The sequence below is a fragment of the Molossus molossus genome, unplaced genomic scaffold, assembly GCF_014108415.1.
Source record: "Molossus molossus isolate mMolMol1 unplaced genomic scaffold, mMolMol1.p scaffold_m16_p_21, whole genome shotgun sequence".
Taxonomy (NCBI): Eukaryota; Metazoa; Chordata; class Mammalia; order Chiroptera; family Molossidae; genus Molossus; species Molossus molossus.
Genome location: NW_023425357.1, coordinates 5,849,613 through 5,875,247, shown reverse-complemented (window position 1 = coordinate 5,875,247; position 25,635 = coordinate 5,849,613). Strand labels below are relative to the sequence as shown.

General features: G+C 48.3%; 2 protein-coding genes and 1 pseudogene across 2 annotated transcripts; all 3 read right to left on the bottom strand.

Annotated features, from left to right (window-relative positions):
• Positions 1–1,995: 1,995 nt before the first annotated feature.
• LOC118638856 lies at positions 1,996–7,306 on the bottom strand (annotated as a pseudogene).
• A 7,356-nt stretch (positions 7,307–14,662) lies between these two features.
• KLK8 (kallikrein related peptidase 8) lies at positions 14,663–19,056 on the bottom strand. Its single transcript, XM_036274101.1, has 5 exons — positions 18,987–19,056; positions 18,300–18,459; positions 17,805–18,064; positions 16,011–16,144; positions 14,663–14,824 (listed from the first exon to the last, which is right to left on the bottom strand). The coding sequence occupies exons 1-5, from the start codon at positions 19,054–19,056 to the stop codon at positions 14,663–14,665; spliced, it is 786 nt and encodes a 261-aa protein (XP_036129994.1).
• A 1,680-nt stretch (positions 19,057–20,736) lies between these two features.
• LOC118638348 (kallikrein-9-like) lies at positions 20,737–25,278 on the bottom strand. Its single transcript, XM_036274096.1, has 5 exons — positions 25,167–25,278; positions 24,833–24,989; positions 22,437–22,702; positions 21,243–21,379; positions 20,737–20,889 (listed from the first exon to the last, which is right to left on the bottom strand). Exons 1-5 carry the CDS (start codon positions 25,276–25,278, stop codon positions 20,737–20,739), a joined length of 825 nt encoding a protein of 274 aa, XP_036129989.1.
• Between the last annotated feature and the right edge of the window lie 357 nt (positions 25,279–25,635).

Here is a 25,635-nt window from a genome sequence, read left to right as displayed (position 1 = left end):
GGATGTGTCTCTCTTACATCCATGTTTCTCTCGTTCTCTTCCCCCCCCCCTCCCGCTCTATCTGAAGATAAATGCAAAAATGTCCTCCGGTGAGGATTAAAAAAAAACAAAAAACTATCAAAAGCCTACAAGCAAAATGCAAAACATGAAAACCTCGATGCTGGTAAAGCTGCAGTGAGAACTGCAGTCTTCACCACTGGAACCGTGAATTGCTGCAATTTTTATGGAAGGAAGATTAATTGAGAGAGTTATTCATCACTTTTGACCTAATAATTTTAGTAAATCTGAAATGTAGGCAAGATTTGAATTCATCACAACCCCCAGCAGGGTTTTTTTTTTTTTATCATTACCCGAGGACATTTTTTTGATATTTTGTTCAGATAGAGTGTGTGTGTGTGTGGGGGGGCATCGAAGAGAGAGAACATCCACCGGTAGCCTCTTGCATGTCCCCCTCTGGGGATCAGGCCCACAACCTGGGCATGTGCCCTGACCAGGGATCGGACTGCAAACCTCTTGGTGCATGGGTCGATGCTCAACCATTGAGCCTGTTAATTATGTGTGTGAATCAGCTGGGCCACGGGAGAAGAGACCTTAAGTAAAGGGGATGGGAAAGGAAAATGTATGGGATTCTGCCAATGTATTTGGCTACAGCAACAAGGTGGTTGAACTTATGGCCCACATGGTCTCCAGGGAATAGAGCCCACTGGACCACCAGCCTCTGAGAGATGAAAAAAGGCCCTTAGCTACTGGGGTGCCCTTGCCCCAGATGGATCCCCAACAAATGAACAAATAAGAAGAGCAAAAACAAAACAAGAAAACCCCATAGACAGGGACAACAGTATAGTGGTTACCAGAGGAAAAGGGGGTGCGGTGGGATAACTACATGGTGACAAAAGAAGATTTGACTTTGGGTGTAAACATCCGATGCAATATACAAATGATATATGATAGAATTGTAGACCGGAAACATATATGATTTTATTAGCCAACAAATTTAATTAAAAACAGTATAATGAGAAAATAACAATAAAAGAGATGTTTTCTAAAAAAAAGAATCCTTACTTCTCTGACATTGAGGCTTCATAGCAGTTAGAACAGGACAGGGACACAGAACAGGTATCAAATATGTCCCTGTCACAGTGCACTGCAGTAATAATAATTCTAGTTACATTGGAGGCTAATGTTGTATAATTTAATAGACTAAACCAACAATATACATTTTATTTCATCAACCTTAATCACTTCTACTTTAAAGCTGAAGAAGCTAAAACAGAAAGTCGAAAGACCACATTAAAAAGAGAAAAAGAAAAAAACCACACAAACGAAAAAAAATAAAAAAATAAAAAAATTTTGTTAATTAGAGTAACAAAAATTCAAGAACATTTCTGAAAAACTTAAAAGGAACTTCCAGTAGACATAAAAACAAGGTGTACCCTTATGAAACACTGCATAAAATAGAAGCTAAAAAATGTATAATCTATGAAACGAACTGCAAAGCAAAATAAACTCTAAAAAAACAGGATAAAAAAGGGCAAGGGTAAAATAAGAGGGAGCGCCCCGCAGTACAGGGTTGGAGCAACAAACAAAACAGTAAAATGTAACAATGCAATGGACACGTGAAAAGACAAAGCTGACTGCGAGGACTGAAAAATAATATAAAAAATAATAAAACCTATCTGAGGTGCAAGGCAGGAGGAGCATGTCGGTGGCTTCACAGACCTCAGCCTCCTCCCAGTGCGCACTTGAACCGCACACACAAGGGGGGAACAAGGCTGGTGGTGACCAACCCTGACAAAAACATATGTATTCTGTCATCCCTCAGTTTTATCTTGCATGTTTGCTTTCAACCACAAGCAGCCACTGCACAGTTGCAAAATTGTCTTTTAGGCTATGAAAGATTCAAAAAAATTATTTCCAACGTTCTTGTTAAGAGGAAGCAATTGTTTTGCTCCCAGACTACTACAAGGCATCTCTAGTATATGTAGTAGAGTACTCTCACAGTGTACTCGGTGAGAGGTTTGAGTTCAGGTCTGAGTTGCTGGCGCTGAGACCCCGACCTGCGGGGCTTGCACCACGAAGGTTTGCTGTTCCCAGATTGCTAGTGAGCCGAGAAAGCGTCCAATTCTGCTCTAGGCTGGCAAAATGCCCTTGTTCTATGGGGTTGGCCTGGGCAGCTACCAGTCCCGGATGTGGAGAACTGGTTTGTGGGGAAACGTGGTGTGGAGAAGGCTGAGGTTGCATCCCTGGGGAAGGGCTGGAGTTGGGGGCTTAGACTGCGGCTGTGGAGAAGGGACAGGCTGGGGAGAACGCACTGGATTGGAGAGAGAAGAAGGGATCTGCTGGGCTTGTAGGTGTGGGGACTGAGCCGGATTTGGAAGCATATACTGTGGGGGGCTCATGGGTTGGGCTGAGCAGGGGACCCCATCTGTTGCTGAAGGAGTCACTGTTGATAGGCCTGCAGACTGGCTCTTGACTCTGCTGCCAAGGTGAGGGAGCTGGCCCACCTGTCCCGTTTCCCTGTTGCATCTGTTGCGTGTGATGCTGCGCTCGCTGCTGCCGCTGCTGCTGCTGCTGCTGCGAGTAGGCAGCTCCTTAGGGTCGCTGGAACTGGTTGTGATCGGCCATCCTGAGGCTGATTCCTGGTCCTGCCCCCTGCTGCTGCTGCACCCTCTGCTGTCCTCTCCAGATGTCTTGGAGCTGTGAACACGTGGTGTTAGGATACACATTCCCTTGTGGATGCTGCTGGGGCAGGCCAGCCCTCTGGACACCCACCTGCATGGCTGCATTGGAGTGGACCCCCTGCTGACCGGGCACGGCAGGGGGCTGCAGCCCTGACTGGCTCTGGGGTATGCCAGGGTACCCAGGGAGGTGGTGCGGATTAGAGTCGAGGTACTGGGCAGCCTGGGGCTTGATGAATGCAGCCAACAGCTGGGGGTCGGTGTGAAGGACGCGAAGTACCTGCTGCTGTTGGAGGGAAGAGCGAGGAGACCAGAGAGTCTGCACACGGTTTCCTAAGGCTTGTCGAGACACAATGCCTGGTTGCAGAGGGCTCACACCTACCTGGCCCAATCCTGTCTGAGGAGCCATGGTCAAGGGCTGACCAGGCTGGGCCACTGGCATCCCAGCGGGCCTGAGCATCCCGGACTGTAGTTGTTGGGGCTGAGGCAACCCTCGTTGGGCCCACGGTGGCTGTTGCTGCATCCCAGTGGGCCCCATCCCTGGCTCCAAATGCCCACTGGGACCTCTTGCCATGGGAGGTGGGTTCATACCCATGGGAGCCCTGGGGGTCACCTGGGGCGTCTGGTGCTGCGCGTGGGTCATGTAGTGCTGCGTCTCAGCAGCCCTCTGGATCTGCCTTGCCACTTCCGCTGCTGCAGGCGGGGCCCCCGGAAGGGGTGGCTGAGCAGCCTGAGGGGGTGTGGGCGAGGGCGGGTCCTGCTGCGGCGCCCCCACACCAGCTCCCTGCATGCTGGCCATCCTCCTGCGGAGCATCTGGAGCCGGTGCTGCAGCTGCCGCCGCCGCAGCGCGCGCCTGATGAGCAGACAGAAGGGCACGGGGCACCTGTTCTCCCGGCAGCGGATGGCGTGGCAGCAGCAGAGGGCAACCATCTGCTTGCAGATGGAGCACCCGCCATTGGTTTTCTTTCTGCACCCTTTGGTGTGCTGCACAATCCGTTTTATCTTCTGGCAAGAGGACAGGGGGCAATCGGCATTCTGGCAATGGCCGACATGGACCAGGGCCTGGATGCAGCTCTGGAGGGTCGGCCTGTGAGAGGCTCCTGGGCTCTGGGGGGCCGCAGCCTGCTGGGGGTCGCTCTCCCCATCTAAGCCGAGACCTGCTTTCTCCATGCTGTGGTCATGGCTCCTGGCGTCAAGGCAGGGGACTCACAAATCACGGTCCTCGCAGGCCGTGCAGTGCCGGCGCCTCTCCAGGTGGTGCGGACCCTCGCCGCTGTCCTGGCGCTGGGTGTGACGGCCTAGGACTACTTTTCGGGGACACCCGAATCCTTAAAAACAGCCAGAGGAGATAACAGTAAGAAAGAGACGAAAATCCATCAGGATCAGGCACATGCAGATAACCGAATCAGGAAAAGCAAGAGTCACAGGGGCAGGAAAGCGAATTTCAGATGAGAGGCATGAAGTGGAATAAAGTAGGGATTTATGGAATAACATGAGTCCGAAGTTACAGTGTGGTCACTGTGTGTGGCAGCCACCACTGGGATAGAAGATATTAAAATACCACTGTAAATTTGTGACAGATAAAGTAAGCAAATATTGTTTTTTTATATATGGCCTAAATATTAACACTAAAAACATTGGCTTCCGCAATCATCAAAGATGATATGCTACATGTTGAAAACATACATTCTCTCCAAATAGTCACGTGTACCTTTTCAAATATGTTTTTATTGGTTTTTTTTTTAGAAAGAGAGAAACAGCGATGTGAGAAACATCAATTGACTGCCTCCTGCACGCCCCCTACTGGGGATCGAGCCCACAACCAGGGCATATGCCCTGACTGGGAATCGAACTGAAACCTCTCAGTCCATGGGACAAGGCTCAGTCCACTGAGCCACACTGGCCAGGCACGCGTACCTTTTTTAAAAAGGACCATAGATTAAATTACAATAAAAAACTCAATAAATCCCTCTAAGTAGAATTAGAGATAACAACAAACATAGCAACAAAAAATTTAAGTGAATCAGATAATTAAAATTAAAATTTTATCCTAAGTACCTCTCATATGAAGAACACAATAGGTGCCTTGGCCAGTTTGGCTCAGTGGTTGAGTGTCGGTCGGCGGACCAGAGGGTCTCAGGTTCGGTTCCCGCTAGGGGCACGTACAAAAAAAAGAAAAAAAAGAATACAATAGGCAATTATTGTATATTTATAAAGTGATGATAAATATTTATTTTTTATCCTCACCCGAGAACATTTTTGCATTTATCTTCAGATAGAGTGGGAGAGAGAGAAGAAGGGAGGGAGGAAAAGAGAAACATCGGTTCGAGAGAGACACATCGAGTATCTCTACACGACCCCAACCGGGGCTGGGGACAAACTGCAACTGAGGTACCTGCCCTTAGTGGGAACCGAGCCCGGCCAGTGTGGCTCAATGGTTGAGCATTGACCCATGCACCAAGAGGTCGCCGGTTCAATTCCTGGTCAGGGCACATGCCCAGGTTGTAGGCCTGATCCCCAGTTGGGGGCATACAGGAGGCGGCCAGCCGATGTTCTCTCTCATCGACGTTTCTATCCCTCTCCCTCTCCCTTCCTCTGTCTCTAATATCAATAAAGAAAAACAAAAACAAAAACACATGTAAAGGGAAGGGATGACTTGGGCAGAGAAGTCATTTGATGGGAACAGCTGGTAAGTTTTGGGGTGGGGGTTGTTGCATGAAGTTCCTTCCTATCATACAGGCTGGAGACTCACATCAAGGATGCCCAGGGCTAAACCTCCATCTTTCTTCATCACTAACTCCACAGCCCTCCCAAACCAACAAGACCCATCAACTCACCAGTCAGACACCCATACTTAGGTCTCTAGTCATGACCACACTGTATGGCCAACTTGGTAGGTCACAGAATTCCATTCAATGACTGTCCCAATAACAGTAAAAAATATTGACCCTCCACACCCATTAGTGACCTCTCCAAGGTCCCATTACCCTCAATGACTCCGCCTCTGCACCCTAATACCCCCATCCTTGGTCCCACAACCTCCACATTATCACTGCCCCACAGACTCTCCCAGCTCTGACCTCGAGGCTCCCACCACTAACCCCACTGTCCTATCAACGACCACAGTCTTTCCCATCAGTGACCTCACAAACCCTCAGCTGATCCCCAGGCCTCTAGCTTTGACCCCACAGAGTCACCACGCCGTGGCTATCTCACATTCCCTCCATCATTGACCTAGGGATTCACGCAACCACACCGCCACGGATTCCATCATAACCCATCTCAACAGACTTCCCGCTTATGACACAAACTCCTCGTCACCCCAATACACCCCTTCACTGGCCCCAAGACCCACACCACTGACGCCTACAATCTCGTCCCTGATATTCAACACCGAGCCCCACACAAGTCTCCCCTTTTACCCGGTCTCCTCCAGACCTCCCTCTAACGTTCACCCGCTTCCACCCGCTACTTTCCCACGCGGTCGCCTGGCAACCACCCCCTCCCACGCTGCGCAGACTCAGTAGCCCCTCTGAGCCAATGATCTTTGCGGGTCAGGACAAGAGGCAGCAGGGACCCGGATTCCGGACGTTGGGGCCTTTGGTGTGGGGACTGGAGGGGAGGGGTGTAGGAGGAGAGGGGTGAAGCAGACATTCCCACAGGTGTGCGGTAGAGAGGAGGCAGCCTCTCTCTCTGGACAGCTCAGCTCTAAGAGCGCCATCGCCCCAGGTGCCAGTGATAGGGCGGCACAGGTGCCAACCTGAGAACATAGCGCCTCCTCTGCCCGGAGGTGGAGGGACCAAGACCAGATTCGGCTGCGCCCATAGGCTCCTTCTCTGCGCGTGGACATCAGGAGTAACTTTGACCCTGGCGGTTGTGGCTCAGTTGGTGGGAGCGTCCTCCCATGCACGAGATGGTCACAGGTTGATTCCCGTTAGGGGCAGATATCTAGGTTGTGGGTTCGGTCCCCAGTCAAGGATAAAGAAGTACTGAGGTTTAGCATGAGGTACAATAGAGGTTGCCGGTTAAGACACAGGCTTGTGCAAAGCTTGGAGTGGAGTGCTGGGTCAAAGTAAAAATTAAACTTGGAATTATGTTGAAACCAGGGACTGCGGTCTTTCTCGCCCTCTCATGAGCTCTTGATCTGGTCTGAGCATGTGTTCTCATGGAATGGCAGCATGTCCACCAAGCAAGAGACCTTGCAGGCCGAACACCTCCATCTCCCTCACCACAGCTTCCAATCAACCTGTCGCCCTGGCCTGTTGATTTTCCCTCCTAAGTGCATCTTGACTCCATCCACTTATTACCATCTCTACTTCCCACATGGCCTTACCCTAGTCACCACCATTGTTCATTTGGACATCAATGGCCCCTTCGCGACTCCACATCCGATTCTTATCCTCCTTCATAGAACATCCAGATTGACATTTTGAATATACAAATGTTATACATCACTCCTCTGAATAAAGTCCAAGTGGTTCATCACTGTCCACAAGATAAAATCCAACTCACCATGACCTACAAGGTCCTTCATTGACTGGTTCCAGTGGTTCATCACTGTCCACAAGATAAAATCCAACTCACCATGACCTACAAGGTCCTTCATTGTCTGGTTCCAGTGGTTCATCACTGTCCACAAGATAAAATCCAACTCACCATGACCTACAAGTTCCTTCATTGTCTGGTTCCAGTCAACCTGTGTTCTCTGAGCTCCATCCATACTCTCTCATTCCAATGCAAAACTTTATTTTTTAATTTTTAACTTTTTTTAGTAATTTATTTTTGTTACAGTTGTTTCTCTTTCCCCCCCCATTGACACCCTTCTCTCGATCCCTGTCCCCGCACCCCATCCCCAGCATTGTTGTCTATGTCCATGGTTATGCATACATGCATGTAAGTTCTGTGGTTTATCTCTTCCCTCCCTCGACTCAAAAGTTTAAACACCTGCTGATTCTACTACATGATACTCTCCGGGCCCCTTCCATTTTTTTTCTTTCCACTCTCAGTGTTTGTTACATCTTGGGTCAAATCCCCCTGAAAGTACTTTCACAGTCCTCTGCATCCTTAGTTCAGAGCACCCAATAAAGTTGTAGAATTACATTTGTAGATCAATGAATTGATTTTTTTTTTTCTTTTACACTTGACATTCAGTTTCTTGAAGGAAGGACCTCTCTGTGTCCAGATCAGTGCAGCGCTGGATCCTCGACACCTAGCCCAGCCTGGTATGTAGCTGGTCTCTACACCTGTTTTCTAAGTGGATAAATGATTGGGTCTGAAAGAGGTTATGGGAAAAAGGGCTGAAGAAGAGCTATGACTGGAGGTAGAGTTGGGTTTGTTAGTTAATTTGGATTCCACAAGGAGATTGTATGTAGAATTGAATTTAGATTTATGGTCTGGGGTCAAATTCTAAACTTAAAATGAAAGGTGAACAAAATGGAGAGGTCTTAGTAAAAAGAGTTTGACTGTGGGGACAACAAAAACAAATAAGAGCAGCAACAACAAAAACTTTGAGCCATAAAGGAAACCTGAAGATGACATGAGATAAACAGACTCCATGGGGTGTTAATTCACCAGCTCAGTGACCTCATCGAAGACCCTGACTCTCTCCATCTCTCTGTTTGTCCAACTGTAGAGCTATAGCTTTTTCTACTGGCCACTTCCCTCCATGAATTCAGGAGGGCTGCCTCACTTCCAGAACTTACATCCAGAAAGGACACCGTCTAGCAGAATAAAGGAAGAACTCTTCTTGTGTCTCACTTTGGAAAGAGAAAAGCAATTCCCAAAAGCGACCCAGTGGTCTTCCCCTCTCTCCTCATTGGCCAGAACTGCATCACATGTTCATTTCTAAACCAATCCCTGGACAACAGAAACGGGCTCTCATGCTTGCTACAGTAAAGCTTATTTGTAGTCACAATGAGGACTCAAGTTTATCCAAACTAAATCAAGGTTCTTACAGAATGGCAGAAGTGAATGCTTGGGTAGACAACAGCAATGTCTATTATGGGTCAAATTGTGGGAGAGATAGAATTAAATTAAAGGTCTGAATTGAAATAAAAAGTGAGCTCACACTAAAGAATGAAACATATTTTGGTGTCAGAGTTAGAAGAGGGGGTTAGTTCCACTATTAGAAATTGACTGCCTCATAATAATCTGACAATGGTTCCTCTGTTACTCAGTACTCTACCTTGCTCCTCAATCCCTGTGTTGTTTGAGTCCTGTGATTCCTCTGAGCTCATCACCTGCCCTTCTCCTTTGGGCTCATTCATTCAGCTCCAGTCAAAAAGTCTTCCATGCTAGAACATCCTAGGTTGCCTCTTCTTTTATCACCTGTCTCTTCTCTCTGCCTAGGACTCACTGATCCCAAGTAGCTACATGAATACACCCACCGCCTCCTTCAAGATTTTGTTCAAATGTCCTCCTCAGATGGAGTCTTTTCAACCACCTTTCCTAATATTATAAAGCAGGAGTCCCTGAGACAAAAGGGGACCAATAATTTCTTATCTTTCCTTCTGGTCTTATTTTTCTCTATAACACTTACTGACACATAAAAAAAACTATAAACTTGCCCTGGCCGGTTTGGCTCAGCGGTTAGAGCATTGGCCTGCGGTCTGGAGAGAGCCGGGTTTGGTTCCCGCTAAGGGCACGTACCTCGGTTGCGGTTTGTCCCTGGCCCTGGTTTGGTCATGTGGGTGGCAACCACTTGATGTGTTCCTTTCATGTCGATGTTTTTTTCTCTCTCTCTTCCTCCTACTCTATCTGAACAAAAATTTCCTAGGTGAGGATAAAAAAAATAAAACAAAAAAACTATAAACTTGAAGTTCTTATTTCAAGTTTCTTACTCAAGGTCTCCTCCACCCACTGGAATGAGAGCCTCCGTGAAGGAATTTTGCTGTTTTGTTGATGCTGTGAGCTCAGAGGCCAGAATAGATTCAGGCTCAGAGTAAATGCTCAAAGAGATATTACTTGAACGAATACAATGAATAAAGATGAAAATACAGAGAAATTCATCCCACCACTATTATGATGAAAACAATTCACATGTTCTTCAATGTGCAGCAGATCACATAAATCAGAATGAAACTATAGTGTAGAATATTATACAATAATATAAAGGAAGGAGAAATGATCTAAATGTACTAAGAAGAACAATTGTTCAGGATATTCTATAGAGTAAATCAAAGGTTACATTAGATAATGGTTAGTACAGACATTTGTGTTAAAAATACATAGTATGTATAGAAATCAGAATATAATATGAGATACAGACTAAGCGAAACTGTAAGCATTTAGTAGGTGGAGTTAGGAAAGCCTTGTTTGTTATTCTTACTCTATTATACAGTTCGTGTTGGGTTCAGGCTCAAAGACACAGCTGGGATTCAGCCTAAAAAAGTTCCCACAGGCCCTGGCCAGTTTGGCTCAGCGGTTAGAGCGTCGGCCTGTGGTCCGGAGAGACCCGGGTTCGGTTCCCACTAAGGGCATGTACTTCGGTTGCAGTTTGTCCCCGGCCCTGGTTGGTCGTGCGGGTGGCAGCCACTCGATGTGTTCCTTCACATCGATGTTTCTCTCTCTCTCTCCCTTCTTCTCTCTCCCTCCCACTCTATCTGTACAAAAAATGGAAAAATATCCTCAGGTGAGGATAAAAAAAAAAAGTTCCCACAGGATGTTTAGATTTAGGGTGTAAGGTCTAGGCCACCCCTGAGAGGGGCTGAGGGCAAGAAGATTGGTCACATTGAAGGACCAGGGACACAGCACATTCCTGAGTTGTGCAGGTCCTTGACCGCTGCTGCTGCCCCTCAGCACCAGTACCTGCTCCTTCCCTTGGTAGCTGGCACCGAGGATGGTGGGGCTAGAACGTGCTGGGGTCAAACCCCTGACCTGGTAGGGTAGCCCCAGAGCTGGATTCACCTGAACTTCAGGACCCTAAGAGTTGGAATAGGGCAGGTGTGCTAGAAGAGGGCCACTCTGCACAGAGCTGGACATGGTTTCATCCCAACCTAGTCTAGAGCCCAGGTGCAATAATGTGGTACATGTTCTGTGTTTCCACTCGCTTTCTATGACAAATAATGTGATGAATTCAAACCTTGCCCACATTTCAGAGGTACTGGCATTTTTGAGTCAAAAGTGGTGAATAAAGCTTTGGATTCACCTTGTTCAAACAGCATCTATAAAAATTGTTCCAATTTAGTTCCAGTGGTGGGCGCTGCTGGTCTCCATGCAACTTTACCAGCACTGATGTTTTTGTGATTCTTTTTAATTTGACTGTTTTTTTTTTTTTATTGTGTGTGTGTTTTAACAAATTGAAGTTTATTTATTTATTTATTTTGCATTTATCTTCAGATAGAGCGGGAGGGAGAGAGAGAGAGAAACATCGATGTGAGAGAGGCACATCGATTGGTCACCACCACATGACCTCAACCGGGGAGGGGACAAACTGCCACCGAGGTTCTTGCCCTTAGCGGGAACCGAACCCAGGACTCTCTGGTCCGTGGGCTGACGCTCTAACCACTGAGCAAAACTAGCCAGGGCACACCTGGCATATTGTTAAGGTTTTCATATGACTTTGAAAAATGGTAAAGTAAAATTGACCATAGGATATTGATGTTTTTATTTCTGTACATTTCCAGTTCGGGTTGTGGGGTTGGAGAGATGGGAGTCGGGAGATATTAGGAATTATTTTCCATGGTTTCATATACCCATTCTCAGTGTTTGCATATGTGAGTGCAGATATTAGGTCCATGGATGGGTATTAAGAAAAATGTACTGAGGACTCTGGCCTTGCAGGGAGCCTCTGCACATCAGTGCTCCCCTCCAGCACCCTGGAGGGGAGATATATTAGCTTTGGCTTCAGAAAAATCAGCACTGAGGTCTCACACACTTAGCAGTTACCAAGTTTTTGCCCTGACAGAACTCAGTCTTCCATCCTGGCCAATGGGAAAAGACTCATTGTGTCTGTGGACCAATGGGAGAATAGGAATTAATACTACCATGTGGAGAACAATCAGGTTTTTAAAAGACATTGGCTTGAGCCCCGCCAATGGGACCAATCACAGCGAGGGGGCAGGACTTCCTGGGGGGGGCGGGACTTCCCAGAAATCAGAGCTTCATTTGTTTTCCATCTTGAATGACCCTTTGCCAGGCCATTGGGAGAAGGTTCATTCTCTCCTGAAAATTAAAGTATGACCTTACCCAGGGAGAGGGCACAGGGTAGTCCTGGAAACCAGGGGCAGGACCAATAATCTAATTCACAGGTCCAGTGGAAAATAAATATATGAATTTATTTATTTCATGTTCAAATATATGAATTTCAAGACAAAAAAAGGCTCACCAGGGCTAATTTTAAAAGCTTTATTGCTGTTTTATATAAGTTTTATTTATTGTTGACAGTATTACAAATGTCCCTCATTTCCCCCCTTCCACCAGGCCCTGCCCCTGCCCCTCCCCAGGCCTTTACCACACTACTGTCTAGGTTCCTGGGCTATAGCTATAGCTATAAAGTTATTTGGTTAATATCTTTCTGTTCCACCCACATTTTAAATTGACATTATTCAAAATATAGTAATAACAGTTTACTACACATTTTTGTCATACAAGTCTATTTTTAGCTCGTGGGATTTGGCCCACCAGCTGTAGTCTGTTTCAGCAATGCATAGTGAAATATTTAAGAAGGTCCCGGCTGGTGTGGCTTAGTGGATTCAGTAAATTGAGTGGCATCCCGTGGACTGAGAGATCCCAATTTGATTCCCTGTCAGAGCACATGCCGGGTTTCAGGCTCAATCCCCAGTAGGGGGCGTGCAGGAAGCAGCCGATTGATGTTTCTCTCTCACATCAATGTTTCTCTCTCTCTCTCTCCCTTCCTCTCTCTCTAAAAAAATCAATAAAAACATATTTTAGAAAAAAATATTTCAGCATTAGAGAAGTGTGTGGGAGTATGAGTGAAAGAAGAATTAGTTTTGCATTGTTCATTGTTAAGTTGGATGGTGGTAGATGAGGGTTCATTATACAATCCTCTCTGTTTCACATAGGTTTGAAGCTTTCCACCATAAACATTACGTGACAATTTTTTAATTGAATTTATGGGGTGACATTGGTTAATAAAATTATATAGGTTTCAGGTATACAGTTCTACAATACATCATCTATTTATTGTATCATGTGTTTAGCATTCCAAGTCAAATCTCCTTCCATCACTATTTATTCCCCCCTTTACCTTCTTCTACCTCCCCCCACCCTCTCTTCCCTCTGGCAGTCACCATACTGTTATTTGAGTTCATGAGTTTTTTGGGTTTTTTTTTCTTTGCTTAATCCTGTCACTCAGCCCCCTCTGACAGCTGTCAGTCTGTTCTCTGTATCCATAAGTCTGTATTAGTTTATTTTGTTCATTTGATTCCACATAGAAGTGAAATCATATGGTACATATTTGTTATTCTATGACTGGCTTATTTCACTTAGCATAATGCTCTCCAGTCCCATCCATGCTGTCACAAAGGGAACCATTTCCCTTTTTTACTGCAGAGTACTATTCCGTTGTGTAAATTTACCACAGCTTTTTTATCCACTCATCTACTGATGAGCACTTGGGCTGCTTCCAAATCTTGGCTCTTTATGTTGAGATGACCCTTGGGTAGCCCCTCCAGACATGCATCCCTGGCACCGGGGATTTAGTGTTCGGCATGAAAGACTTCCTCCAGATTTCTGGTATTGGGGGCCTTTTATGGCGTGTCAGAGAGGCTGATGCATGCAATGCATCTTGCAACCCTAGAAGGTGGCTCCAAATACCTACTGATCAGATAGAGTTGGTCACCTGACCAGAATGCACCCAAATCATTGGTTATTCAATGACCTATGATGTGGCTGAAGGAGAAAAGTTGAGTTGGGCCAATTGGATTTTATTTCATGAAAATATGATCTGAGAAATGCTGGGAGCCCTGGCTGGTGTGGCTCAGTTGGTTAGAGTGTCCTCCCCCTATGCCAAGGTTGTGGGTTCGATCCCCAATCAGGGCACGTATGAGAATCAACCAATGAGTGTATAAATAAATAAATGGAGCAACAAATTATATTTCTCTCTCTCTCTAAAAAATTAATTAGTTTTAAAAAACCCTGGGAGAATGTGATGGTTGAAGGTGAAGTTGAAAGATTTGAAGTAGAGAGAGAAATGGAAGAGGGCATGAGGGAGCAGATACTCTGAAAATGCAGAAGCAGTAAAGTAGAGTAGTAACATCAAATGAATGAATTAGCAAGAAAGTCATAGCACATACTGAAGAAGCACGAAGATACACAGAGGGGAGCCAGTCTCCACCTTGTTGCGATGTATTTGTAGCCTCACAACAACTACCCGCACCATGCACATCTTTCCCAAGAACTACCCCAAATTTCCTCTTCTCCATACTTCAACTTGGACACCAGCAATGACGTGCCTCAGTTACTTCTGCCACAGCAGTTGCACTCTAAGCTGTAAGAAAGATTGCTTTTCTCCTGACAGAAAAGAAAAATTGGTCTCTCAGAAATCTGAGGGCTGTTAATGTCCTATTTCTTCACCTGGGTGGTGGTTTTATGGGTGTTTATGAGTGCATATGTCCAGTCAATGACATTCCTGCACCCTACTCTGCATACCTCAAAATTTTAACAATTAGTGAAGAAGAATCTCCCCCCAAAGGTCAAAAACACTTTAGCTGCTCACGAAAAGGAAACATAAACTCTTCCAAATCTCTTTCACAGGACGGGCCATTGGATATTAGAAAAGTTATATGTCTTCTGTCCCCTGAAATTAACCTCCCCTTTCTCCAAGTCCCTCCAGAAAAAGGGGGTCTCTCTTCAGGCAGTGGTGATGGCTGGAGTGGCCATGGGGTCCTGGTCCCTCGAGACCACCTGTCAAGCCTCCCATCAGGGCACAGATCCTGTCCCTCCACTTCTCCCAGCAGGACCAAAGCAAGACAAAGAGCCAGGCCGTGGTTTTGGGTTTATTGTGGGGGATCCAAAACTTGTCTTATGCTGAGCTCCTGCTGCCTATGGTCTTCTTGATCCAGTCCAGGTAGCGGCAGAGGTTGGTGTAGACGCCAGGTCTCTGGGGCTGCCCACAGGGGTCCGATCCCCAGGATGTGATACCTTGGAGAACGCCACCACACACCAGTGGGCCCCCGGAATCACCCTGGAGGGGATAGGGGGAGTTTCACCTAAGGTGCCCAGCTGTACCCAGCATTTAGCAAGCTCTGTACCAAGATTGGTCCCCTCCAGCCACTGGGGATAAGAGCATTGCCCCCTGGTTAACCGTTGGCTAGGGTCAGGGAGAGGCTAAAGAGAGGGGTGGGGCCTTCCACGTACAAGGGAACAGAAACATTGTCTAAGGATGGTGAGGGAAATCCTGACCAATGAGAGAAAAGAATGCTCTGGAGGGCCCAATCTAGAGAGGAGACATCAGGGACTGAGCTGATGTGTTCTCCATTCCTGGCTTCTGGTGAACAGATCATTGAATCCAGTTACCAAACACAGGAGAAAGGAGCAATGTTCTTGTGGACACACACACACACACACACACACACACACACACTGACACACACAGGACAGCTGTGGGCGTCTCTGTGGGAAGAAATCATTGTCTCTATGAACCATCCAGAGAAATTGATTTCAAGGCAGGATCACTGATGGAATCTCTGCATTCCTGGCCAGTGGGGTCGAACGCATTGGAGCACCGTTTTCCGAGTCCAATAATTGGCAAAGGGAGGGAAGGAAGCCAGGAAGAGCCCCAAGGACTGAAGTTGCAGCCAATGGAAAAGAGAGTATTGTATCTATGGCAAATCCCAAGATTTATTACCTTGGAGATGGGTCATCTTTGATGGAGCACTGGAGTCCTAGTCACCATTCCCTTCCTGATGGGAAGAGAGCATTGCTCCCCAAGAAACCAATCCCAAGAGCAAACAGCTGTGCTAGGGAAGCTGAGTCAGGTGCCAAACCAAAGTAGTTGACTAACAGGCCAATGGCAGAGTCAGCACAAATGTCAGGAACTAACACTCAGAAAGAAGCAGGAGGTTGTGTGCCCTCGAGCCTCAGACTCTCTTCTCATGAAAATGTCCTCTTGCCCCCTTTAACTACCCTCTCCCTGAACCTCATCCTGCAGACAGGGGTTTTCATAGAAATGACAGTGACTATTTCATTACTCTGATCCCTGTGCTGTGTGACCTGCAGAGATGGGAACAATCTCTCTAATTGCTAACCCTCTGGGGTCGCCGACTGCCATGCCTCCAGCCCCTACAGGGGGTAACGGAGGAGGAAAGAAAGGGGTTTCAGAATGGTTAGTTCAGAAGTCCTTCCAACGGATTGGTTAGGAAGTCACTCACCTGGCACGAGTCAGCCCCGCTGCTGTCCCCTGCACAGATCATAGCCTCTGTGATTTTCCCAGGGTAGGCGTCTTCACACCGCTTCCGGGGAAAGATTTCTACTTCTGCACAGTTGAGGGTGTCAGGATAATTCGCTAAGGGGGTAGACGTTGTAAGTTCCCAGAGAGAGAGCAGCCCTTTCCCGCCATCCTTGTCTGGATCGGACCTTCCTTCTGGGCCACCGCAGCCGCACAGGGAAGTTTCTGACAGATATCTCAGATATATCATCATTTCTCACTATATTGAACCAATCCACGGTCCCTGATGTTTCCTTTTCTCTACCTAGAGTGGGACCATTGCACTCTACCTTTTGTTTCTTGCCCTGAATCATTTTCAAATTAAGAACAGGGGACTGGAGAACTCGGAGGTGCCCTTTTGTGACACATCTGTCCCCTCCTGTCCAATCTTCCTATACACAGAAAACACCAGGTTCTCAATATCAGCTAAATTCTACTTCTTCCAACTGTCACCTCCTCCTAGAAGCCTTCTCTGACTCTCTTAATTAAAACACCGTACCTGTATCACTCCTTAATCCTCTTACCATTCATGATATTTCATCATAACCCTTAACTCCACCTCCTATTTCATTTATATGTATTTGTTTGCTGTCTATTGCACCCACTCAGCATGCAACTCTATAAGGGACTCGCACACTACGTCATGTGGGGCCTGTAAGATCCTCACAAGTAAGTGTTGAATTAATGACTGGAAGTGGGATTCATCTTTCTTATTTGGCTTCAAGCAACCGACTTGAGGGGGAAAACATTTACAAGTCAGAAGCTACATGCTCACATCTCATTTAATCTTCACAACAGCTTTTGGAAGGAGGGATGGATTCATTCATTCCATCATTCACTCATCCGCATAATCACTCAACAAATATGTACTGGACACCACCCTGAGCACTAGGAACACCCAATGGGAAGAGAAAAAAAAAGATATAACATGAGTCCTTAAGGAGCTTCAAAGTCTATCATTTTGCAGGTGAGGACGATGAGGCTGAGGTGGGAAGGGACTTGTTCAGAGAAAAACGACAGAGCCATGGTTTGCATGGATCTGCCCAATACACGAGCAAGTGGATTTCCACAGCCTCCCACAGTCTCCCTAGAAGTGAGAGTCAGACAGGCAGGGACCTGAATACTGGCTTTGCTGCTTCCTGGTGAATCACTTCACCTCTCTGGGCTGAGCACCGATTTCTTCACTGTGAAGCCAGACAAGGGGCCACCTGGTCTCCTAAGTCCCAAAGGGAGGACCGCAATGGAAGTCCAGAGTTTTGGGTCCAGAATGAGAAGGGAGCTGGGAACCTAGATAGTAGGTCCCGGGACGGGAAGGGCCTGGAATGTGAGTAATCTGGAGCCAGTAGTTTTGGGTTCAAGAGAAAGAAATGGCTGAGAACTTTGTTTTCTTGGGCCACTGCAAATCCTTTGTATCCCACGTCCATTAATGAGATGATATAAAATCCTGCACAACAAAGGTCTCCGAGCGTGGTACTCTCCACCATAAAGGAGGGATGTATTTATTTATCCATTCATCCATTCATCCACCCATATTGCCGAGCCCTGCTTAACAATGTGTTTCTCTGCTCTCTCTCCCAGCACTCCTAGTAAAGTTCTGGCCTTCACTGTTCCTAACATGGGCTCCTTGTGAATCGCAATCCCACAGTCACTTCCCCTTCCTTATCACCGTTTAGTGGTAAAGTTTTGCCAATGGCTTGGGGTCCACTGGGCAAATCAGCTCCTCCTTCCCTCCAACTACCTTGGGGGCTGGTCACAGTGCCCCAGCCTGAGATGGTGCACTTCTGGCCAGCTTGAGCACAGTGATTTGTCAGGTTGATGGGCTTCACTGTAGGTCCTAGGGATGCTGGATTACGTAGTCGAATGAGCATCAGATCGTGGTTGTGGTCATCGCTGTCGTGGTTGTAGCAGGGGTGTTGGATGGACTGAGCCACAGCCCTTTCTTGCTGTGGCCCATCCTTACTCTGCAGACTATGGTCTCCCAAGTGTACTGTGTACCTCCTGTAATGATGGGAGTTAATTTGGGACCCAGACCCATCAGTATAGCTCCCTAATATCCCAGAGACCAGGCCCCCAACCCTTCCTCCCTCAGACCCAGAGTATAGGCCCCCAGTTCCCTCTTCTCTCAGACCTTCTCTCTTAGAGGCCTGGTCCCCAGCTCTCTCTTTCCTGAGGTGAAGCCACAGTGTCCTCTGTCCCCAGGCCCAGCCCACCTCTGCCCCAGGCATCCACTCACGATTTTTTACAGTGGGCTGCTGTGATGACCCACTGGTCACCTATGAGGACACCCCCACACATCAGCTGTTTGTCCTGGAATAAGGCTGTCTGCCAAGGTTGTGAATGGGCCTTGCACTCCTGACCCCCCAGCACCTTGGACTCCTGTGATCTCCAGTGTCCTGCAGCAGGAGGGAGAGAATCGGATTGCCACCCCTGGAGTAATGTAGTGGGGTTCAAAGGGACACACCCCAAGTTCTCAGCCTGCCTTCTCATGTGTCCACACACCCTCATATGTGGGGGTCCTGGCTTGCACATGCTGCCACACGGATACACTTGTACACTCATTGAAGTCCATGAGTCATCACACAGTCATGCACCTTAGCATGTTTCCACATGCTACCACATGTGTCCACATGTATCCACATGCATCCATGTGCTCCTACACTTCCATGTGTATCTGTGCCCCTCAGCAAGCAGCCCCACAGGCTTGGTGTGCTCGTGCAAATTTGCAGCATGACCTGGCACACTCTGACCTGCAGCCACCAGGGCCGTGCCTCCACCTGCCCCCGAAAAAGCCAGCCCACAGAAGCCCTCACATGCGATTGCATACTCCACGCATACCACACCCAGCCACATGCACCCACATAGCCACCACGGCATGCACACAGGCTCACACACGCCGCCGCTGCCTTCCGACCCTCCTCACCTGCACAGGCTTCCAACAGCAAGAGCAGGAACATCCAGGTGCACACTGCAGCAGGTGGTGGGCATCCCATGCTGGGGCCTGGGGGAGGGAGAGCACTGGGCTGAGAGAGGAGGAGGGAGGAGCCTGAAATCCTAGCAGGATCTTGGGATTGGGAAGGGAGCAGAGCATCCAGAATGTTCTACTGGGTCCTGCAGGAGGAAAGGGCTGGGACCCAGATTCTTGAGTCTGAAAAGAGAGGGTGCTGAGGGTCTGGATGCTTAGGTTCCCAGGGAAGAGGGAGTTAGGATCCTAGATTCCTCCCAAATCTTGGGGAAGAGGTGGCTGGGGCTCAGATTCCCGGGTGTTGAAGGTGGAAGGGATCTGAGGTTAGTCCTGAACCTGAAGGAGGAGGGGCCCCGGGTCCAGATGCCACCCTCTGAGAATATACGGAGCCCAGGGGGCGGGATCACCCACTGATTCGGACCCAGAGGAAGAGGCCCCAGTACTTCAGGTATCTGCCTGGTACAGGAATCTGGAGCCTTTTAACTGAGAAGCCCCGCCCCCTGCCCCGCCCCCTCCCGCACCTGAACCAGCATCCCTGGGCTTGAGTGAGGAGGGGCTGAGGGGCTGAAGGGACGTTCTTGAGGGAGGAAGGGCTGGATTCTCGGGGTTCAGAGGCAAGGGAGAGGACTCAGTGCTGTGACTGCTGGGTCTGAAACAGAAGGGACTGGGGCATCTGGGTCTGGGAGTGGACGGGGCTGGGGCTGCTGGATCCCGGGTCTGAGAAAAGGAGGGAGCGGGAGTTCTTGACCCCTGGGTCTGAATGAGGAGGTGGTGGGGCCTTGGACTGCTACATGCAAGGCACGAGAGAACTTGGGGCCCAGACTTTGGGACTGAGGGAGGAGGGGGGTTGCTGCTAGTAACCCCGAATAGAAGAAAGGCGAGTCTTGGTCTGGACGTCTGAAGGCGGATGGGTCCCGCCCGCTGTCCCCTGAGAAGTACAGATCTGGGAAGGCAGGTTTGGGAGGAACAGTGACCTTGTTTCTCCTTCCCCTGGGGGCGACGGGACCAGCCTGAGCAGAACCCAGGAGTCTTGCTGCAATAGGGCTGATGGGGTCAGACTTCAGGCAGGACCGACCAAGGGCTCAAGGGAAATTGTAATGCGGTGACGGTTCCTTATGAGCCCTCCACCGCCCACTGGTTGCCCTTCCTCCGTCCCACAACGCAGGCAGAAAGAAGAGACGGCTCCCCACTTTTATTGCAAAATCATCCATGGGATCTGAAGAAATCGAGACCCTCCCCTCAACTTCTCTCAGAAGGTCCAGAGCCAAATTCAAACCCAAAACAGGCCTGAAGTGGGGCCTCGAGGGGCGGAGCCAGACCCTGCCTGCTTCCAAGGGGGGGGGGGGGCTATAGCGCCCCTGACGTCACCGGGCTGCATCTCTTGCAGAGGAGGCGGGGACACACGGGGTGGAGTCCAGTGGGGACGTCTCATTGGGCAAAGTTCCTAGGGGAGGGACCGTTTGGTGGAGTGCATGCCTGCGGCTGAGCCACCAGGTGATGCTGTTCCCCTGGGTAGCGCCAGTTCTCGGTGAACGCACAGTCTGAGCCACTGAGGTAGAAGTGTCTCCCTGCTCCATCCCCAGGGGGTGGAGCCTAAATATCCAGAAGGCTTCTCCAGGACAGCTGAGGCCAAGGATGGAGACCACTGAGGCTGGAGCACCGTACCCTGCGCCCACCCTCTTCATGTGCTCGTCCAAGGCACCAGGCCTCAGTTTTCCTTCATCGTCTTTCTGATCCAGTGCACGTAGTGGCAGACGCTGCTATAGACGGCAGGGCGCCGTGGTCTGGAGCAGGGCTCCGAACCCCCAGACACCACACCAGCCAGAGTCCCATGGCAAACCAGCGGGCCCCCAGAGTCACCCTGTGCATGAGAGAAGAGCAGAGAAACTGTTAGACCAGTCTAATTATGACATTACACAGACCACTTCCTTCCTCCCCGGGGACCCCCAGTTTCTAACTCCCCTGACACCCGGATGTCTGAGTCTCTAGTCTCTCCTCCCTCAGACCCAGGAGTAAAAGCTCATAGCCTTCACCTCTCACCTGGACCCAGCATTCTGGGTTCCTAGCACCCTCTTCCCCCAGGACTTAGAGTCTGGGCCCCAGTTCCCTCCTTTTTTAGATCCAAAAATCCTGGTGCTGGTCCCATCCTCTCCCAGGACCCAGGTGTGCCAGCAGGGTACCCACCCTCCCCCCCACCCTCAGAGCCGGTCTCACCTGGCAGGAACCCCGACCTCCTTCCCACAGGCCGGCACAGAGCATGTGCTTGGAGATTTGGCCTGGGTATGCTCGACGGCAGAGTCTAGGCTCCAGGATGCTGATGTTGGCACACTGCAGTGTGAGTGGGTACTCCACTGTGGGGAAGGAGGTCACAGGGGATCAGCAGTTGGGCCATTAGTACTCAGCACACCCCCCTCCCATTTCTTGACAAGGACCCATGAAGCCACAGCATAAGATCCTCCAGGACAGAAATAAGAGACAGTGATGAAGAGACAGAATCATAGCATGAAAGAGAAGATGGAGAGAGGGAGGAAGAGAGAAAAATAGAAAGATGCAAAGACCCAAGACACACACACATAATTTGCATAAACAAAAATAGAAACTGTGGCAGGAGCTAGAGACCTCTTAAGGGGAAAGAAATTCACAGAGGAGGCCATGAAGAAATAGAAACGGGCCCAGAGATACCCAATGAGAAGGCTGCGAGTTAAAGGGGAGGTGACATTTATAAAGAGATGCTCACAGATACAGAGATTAAGATTTAGAGATACGAGAGATAGAGGGAATTACAGCATATAGAGACAGATATGGATATAAATATCCATATATCCATGTGTATAATGCATGGGTGCAAACTCAGATGCATCCAGGGGCTTGATGGGTAAATAGAAGTGGGTGGCCTGTTGTGACTTGGTCTGCAGGAGGCCACCTCCACTCTATCCAACATCGGTCACTCTTTTGGGAATGTGAGTGAGAACCTTGGCATTTATATAAAATCTCCCAGATTTTGGATGATGGCAGCAGCAATTCAGACTTTTTTTTTCAAGACACCTTGAAAACCAGCACTAATATGGGAAGCCAAATTTGGCTACTAGGTTTGTGACTCTGAGGGCCATACACATTTGGATTCTATGATATGTATATTTTCACATTTAAGCATCCTGAAGTCAGGATGTGTCTTCCAGTAAATGGTGTTACACAAGTATCAATGGGACCCCACCCCGTTCTCAGTGGGCTGTAAAATAATGATGCATCTTATAATTTATAGCATCTTAGATTTGATGGAATATATGGATGAATAGATAGATAGATCAATAGATAGAGGATAGAGATGAAAAGGTAGAGAAAGAGAATGAGGGGGATTTAGATCCTCAGCATAAGACATAAGGGAGTCTGTCAAGGGCAAGACTGTACCCATGGGGCTGGACACGGCCCCCCAGCCTGAGATGAGGCACTGGGTGCCTGGGGAGACACAGGTGTGGCTGATGTTGAGGGGCTGCACAGCAGGTCCCAGGCGTGCTTTCCTGGGCAGACGGATCAGCATGATGTCATTATTGTGGTCTTGGGCACTGAGGTCCTGGTTGAACTTAGGGTGGGGGAAGAAGTCCTTGACTCGTAACAGCTGCTCTGGCCCCTCCCATTTCCAGAGGTGGTGCTCTCCAAGACGGACCCACAGATACCTGCTGGAACAAGCCTCAGGGGTCAAGATGAGTGTCCACCAGGGTGTGGTGTTGCTCTCCACAAGCTACCTATCCTCTCTGGGCACCTATCATATGTGTGATCCAAGAGTGCTGTGTGATTTTAAGCAAGGCACACACCCTGTCTGGGCCTCTGCTCCCCACTTCATCCCTTTGCCTGCCTCTGCCTTTGTAGGTCTCCCCCAAAAGCTCACGCTCTTTCCCAGATCCTTCCAACTGAGCCACCTTCTTCCTCGCCCCACCTGGTGACTTGTTGGTGACCTGGGTCCCCTGGAACTGTGTAGGCAAATGGAAGCTCTGCCTGCAACACAGAAACAGCCCCACCTCTTCCCCCACAGGTTTGGTGGCTTCTGTGGGGAGTGGCTCTGTGTGTGCTCCAGTGTGTATGTATGGAGGGTGATGGGATATGGAAAATCCCCAAGTTTGGGGTCATCTGTGGCCTCAGGCATGTCCTGTCCTGTCCCCTCAATGCATTTCCTCCTGAGGGCTAACCTCAAGCTTTCTCACTAGAGTTCTAGTTTACTTGTTCTGTTCTGGGTCCATGCCCTGGACAGCTGGACACCTTGTGAAGGTCGACATGTCCACCTCCCAGCATCTGACCTCTCACATTAGGGACCAGGCTAATGACTGAGAACTCCGGGTTAGAGGAGTATGAGGTTATTTCTGTCTCCGTGCTTTTCTGTCACCGTGTTGTCTCTGCTCTGTATCTGGGAAATCAACCCTTCCTCCACCCCAACTCCTTCTTACCACTTAATCCCTTCTACTTCCATATCTCTTTGTTTCTCCTTCTTTGTCTTTGGGCCTGAAATCTAGCCTGGTATGCAGACATAGAGTTGAAAGAGGCCCCATCATGGAGCAATGCATGATGGGAAATTCCCACATAGCATCCTGTAGCAATGCCTGTGCTTCATTCCTGAAGGGAAGGACATCAGAACAGGGTGGACAGTTCCTTTCCAGACATATGCAGACAGGATTTCAGCCTCAGGTAGGTTCTAGCATTCTATTAGCAGGCCCAGAGTCTAGACTCTAGTATTCTAGGATCGAACACCCTAGGAATCCACAAATCCTAGAATTCTATTAGATTCAGGTTCTAGAAAGTTATGAATCCAAGATTGTACTGTTCTAGATTTTTTTTGATAAAAGAATTCTAGCATTGAAAAATTATCTGAATTAAATCTAGAACCCAATGAGCCTAGAATTGTAATATTTTGGGGACAATCTGATGAGAAAGTCATAATTCTAGAATTCTATAAATATATCATTTTGGTTACTTAAAAATCTAGTATTCAAATAGTTGAAAACTCTAGAATTCTCTGAATGAAAACTTTGGGGATTTTAGGAATCTGGAATGATAGCATTCTGGGATATTAAATCCACCAAGTTCTAGACATTTATGGATATAACCTTTTGGAATTTTCTTGGTTCAATATTCTGGAGTTTTACAAATCACAGTATTCTAGGACTATGAGCATCCGTATTCAATGAAAGTAGCCAGAATACTCAATCTAAGATTCCAAGACTCTAAGATTTCTCTATCCAGTATCACTATTGAGCTGTGGTTAGTTCCAATTGAAATGTGTCATATGTGTAAAATACATGTCTGCTTTCAAAGGCTTACATAAGAAAGAGTAAACTATGACATTTGTGGTTAATCATTGATTATATGTTAAAATAATATTTTAATTATATAAAAACTAAAATGGTTTTGTTTTTCTTTTACCTTTACAACATGTCTACTAGAAAACGTAAACTTACACGGTTAGTGTTATATTTCATTGGCAGTGTTGCTCTGGTCTCCTAAGATTCTAGAATTCTCTGAGGCTAATGTAGAATCTCGTGGATCTAGGAATTTAGGGATCTACAATTCTGGGTTATCCTGGGTCAGAGTCTAGGATTCTAAGAGTGTAAATTTCAAATCTTAGACCCTTAGAACCAGATTATTTAAAACTCAGAATTAGGAAAAGCTGACTCTCTGTAATTTTGAGTTGAACTTCTGGGGACAGAAACAGAGGCTCAGCCCTTCTTGCCTAGAGGTCCCTTCCTCCTCTACCAAAGGTCCCTGCCCCCCCAACCTCCCTTTACTCCAGCCCCCTCCCCAGAGTGGTCACTCACGGCTTGTAGCAGTGGGCAGCTGTGAGCAGCCAGCGGTCACTGATGAGGGTCGCCCCGCAGAAGAGATGGGTACGGTAGAAGAGGCCGGCCTGCCAGGGCTGGGAGTTGGGGTGGCATTCCTGAGCCCCGATGGCTCTGGTATCTGCCCAGCTGCTCCCTGGGGGCAGGTTGGAGGAAGAGGGGTCAATAAAGGGCAAGTTGGGAGGGCTGGAGAAAGATGCTGAGATCACAAGAGGGCAAGAACAAAAGATTGGGGGTGCAAAGGGTAAAATACAGGGATGGCTGGGGCCATGGAGGGGCCGCGGGGTGGGCAGGATGGACCGAGGAGCCTCACCTGCCAAGAGAGAAAGCAGAGCACAGACAAATCCCAGCTTCATGACCTCTGGGTGCCTGGGTCCTGGAGTCTGGCTCCGGTATCCCTGCTTCTTTATGGTAAGCCATGCCATCTCCTTCCTCCTCCCTGGGGCCACCCTGTGATTAATTGGGGTTGAGAAATGTCACTGGGGGAGGAGGAAGCCCTGAGGCCTTGACTGGAGGTCTTGAGACGGAGGCATGCTGGGAAACCCCTGCCTGGAAGAGCTGACTGCCTGTTGGGCCGGGGGTTGATTAAATGGGGAAAGGGGTCCTAAGATATAGAATCTTCCTGGGTGTCTCGAAAGAGGAGGAACCCTCATTCCCCTTGCCCTCTGGATGCAGGATCTAGATAAAGGATATTCTGTGGCCTAAAGGAGGAAGAGGGTGAGGAGAAACATCTCTAAGGCGGGGTCCTGGGGTGGAAGCAAGTTGATCTTGAATAAAGCTAT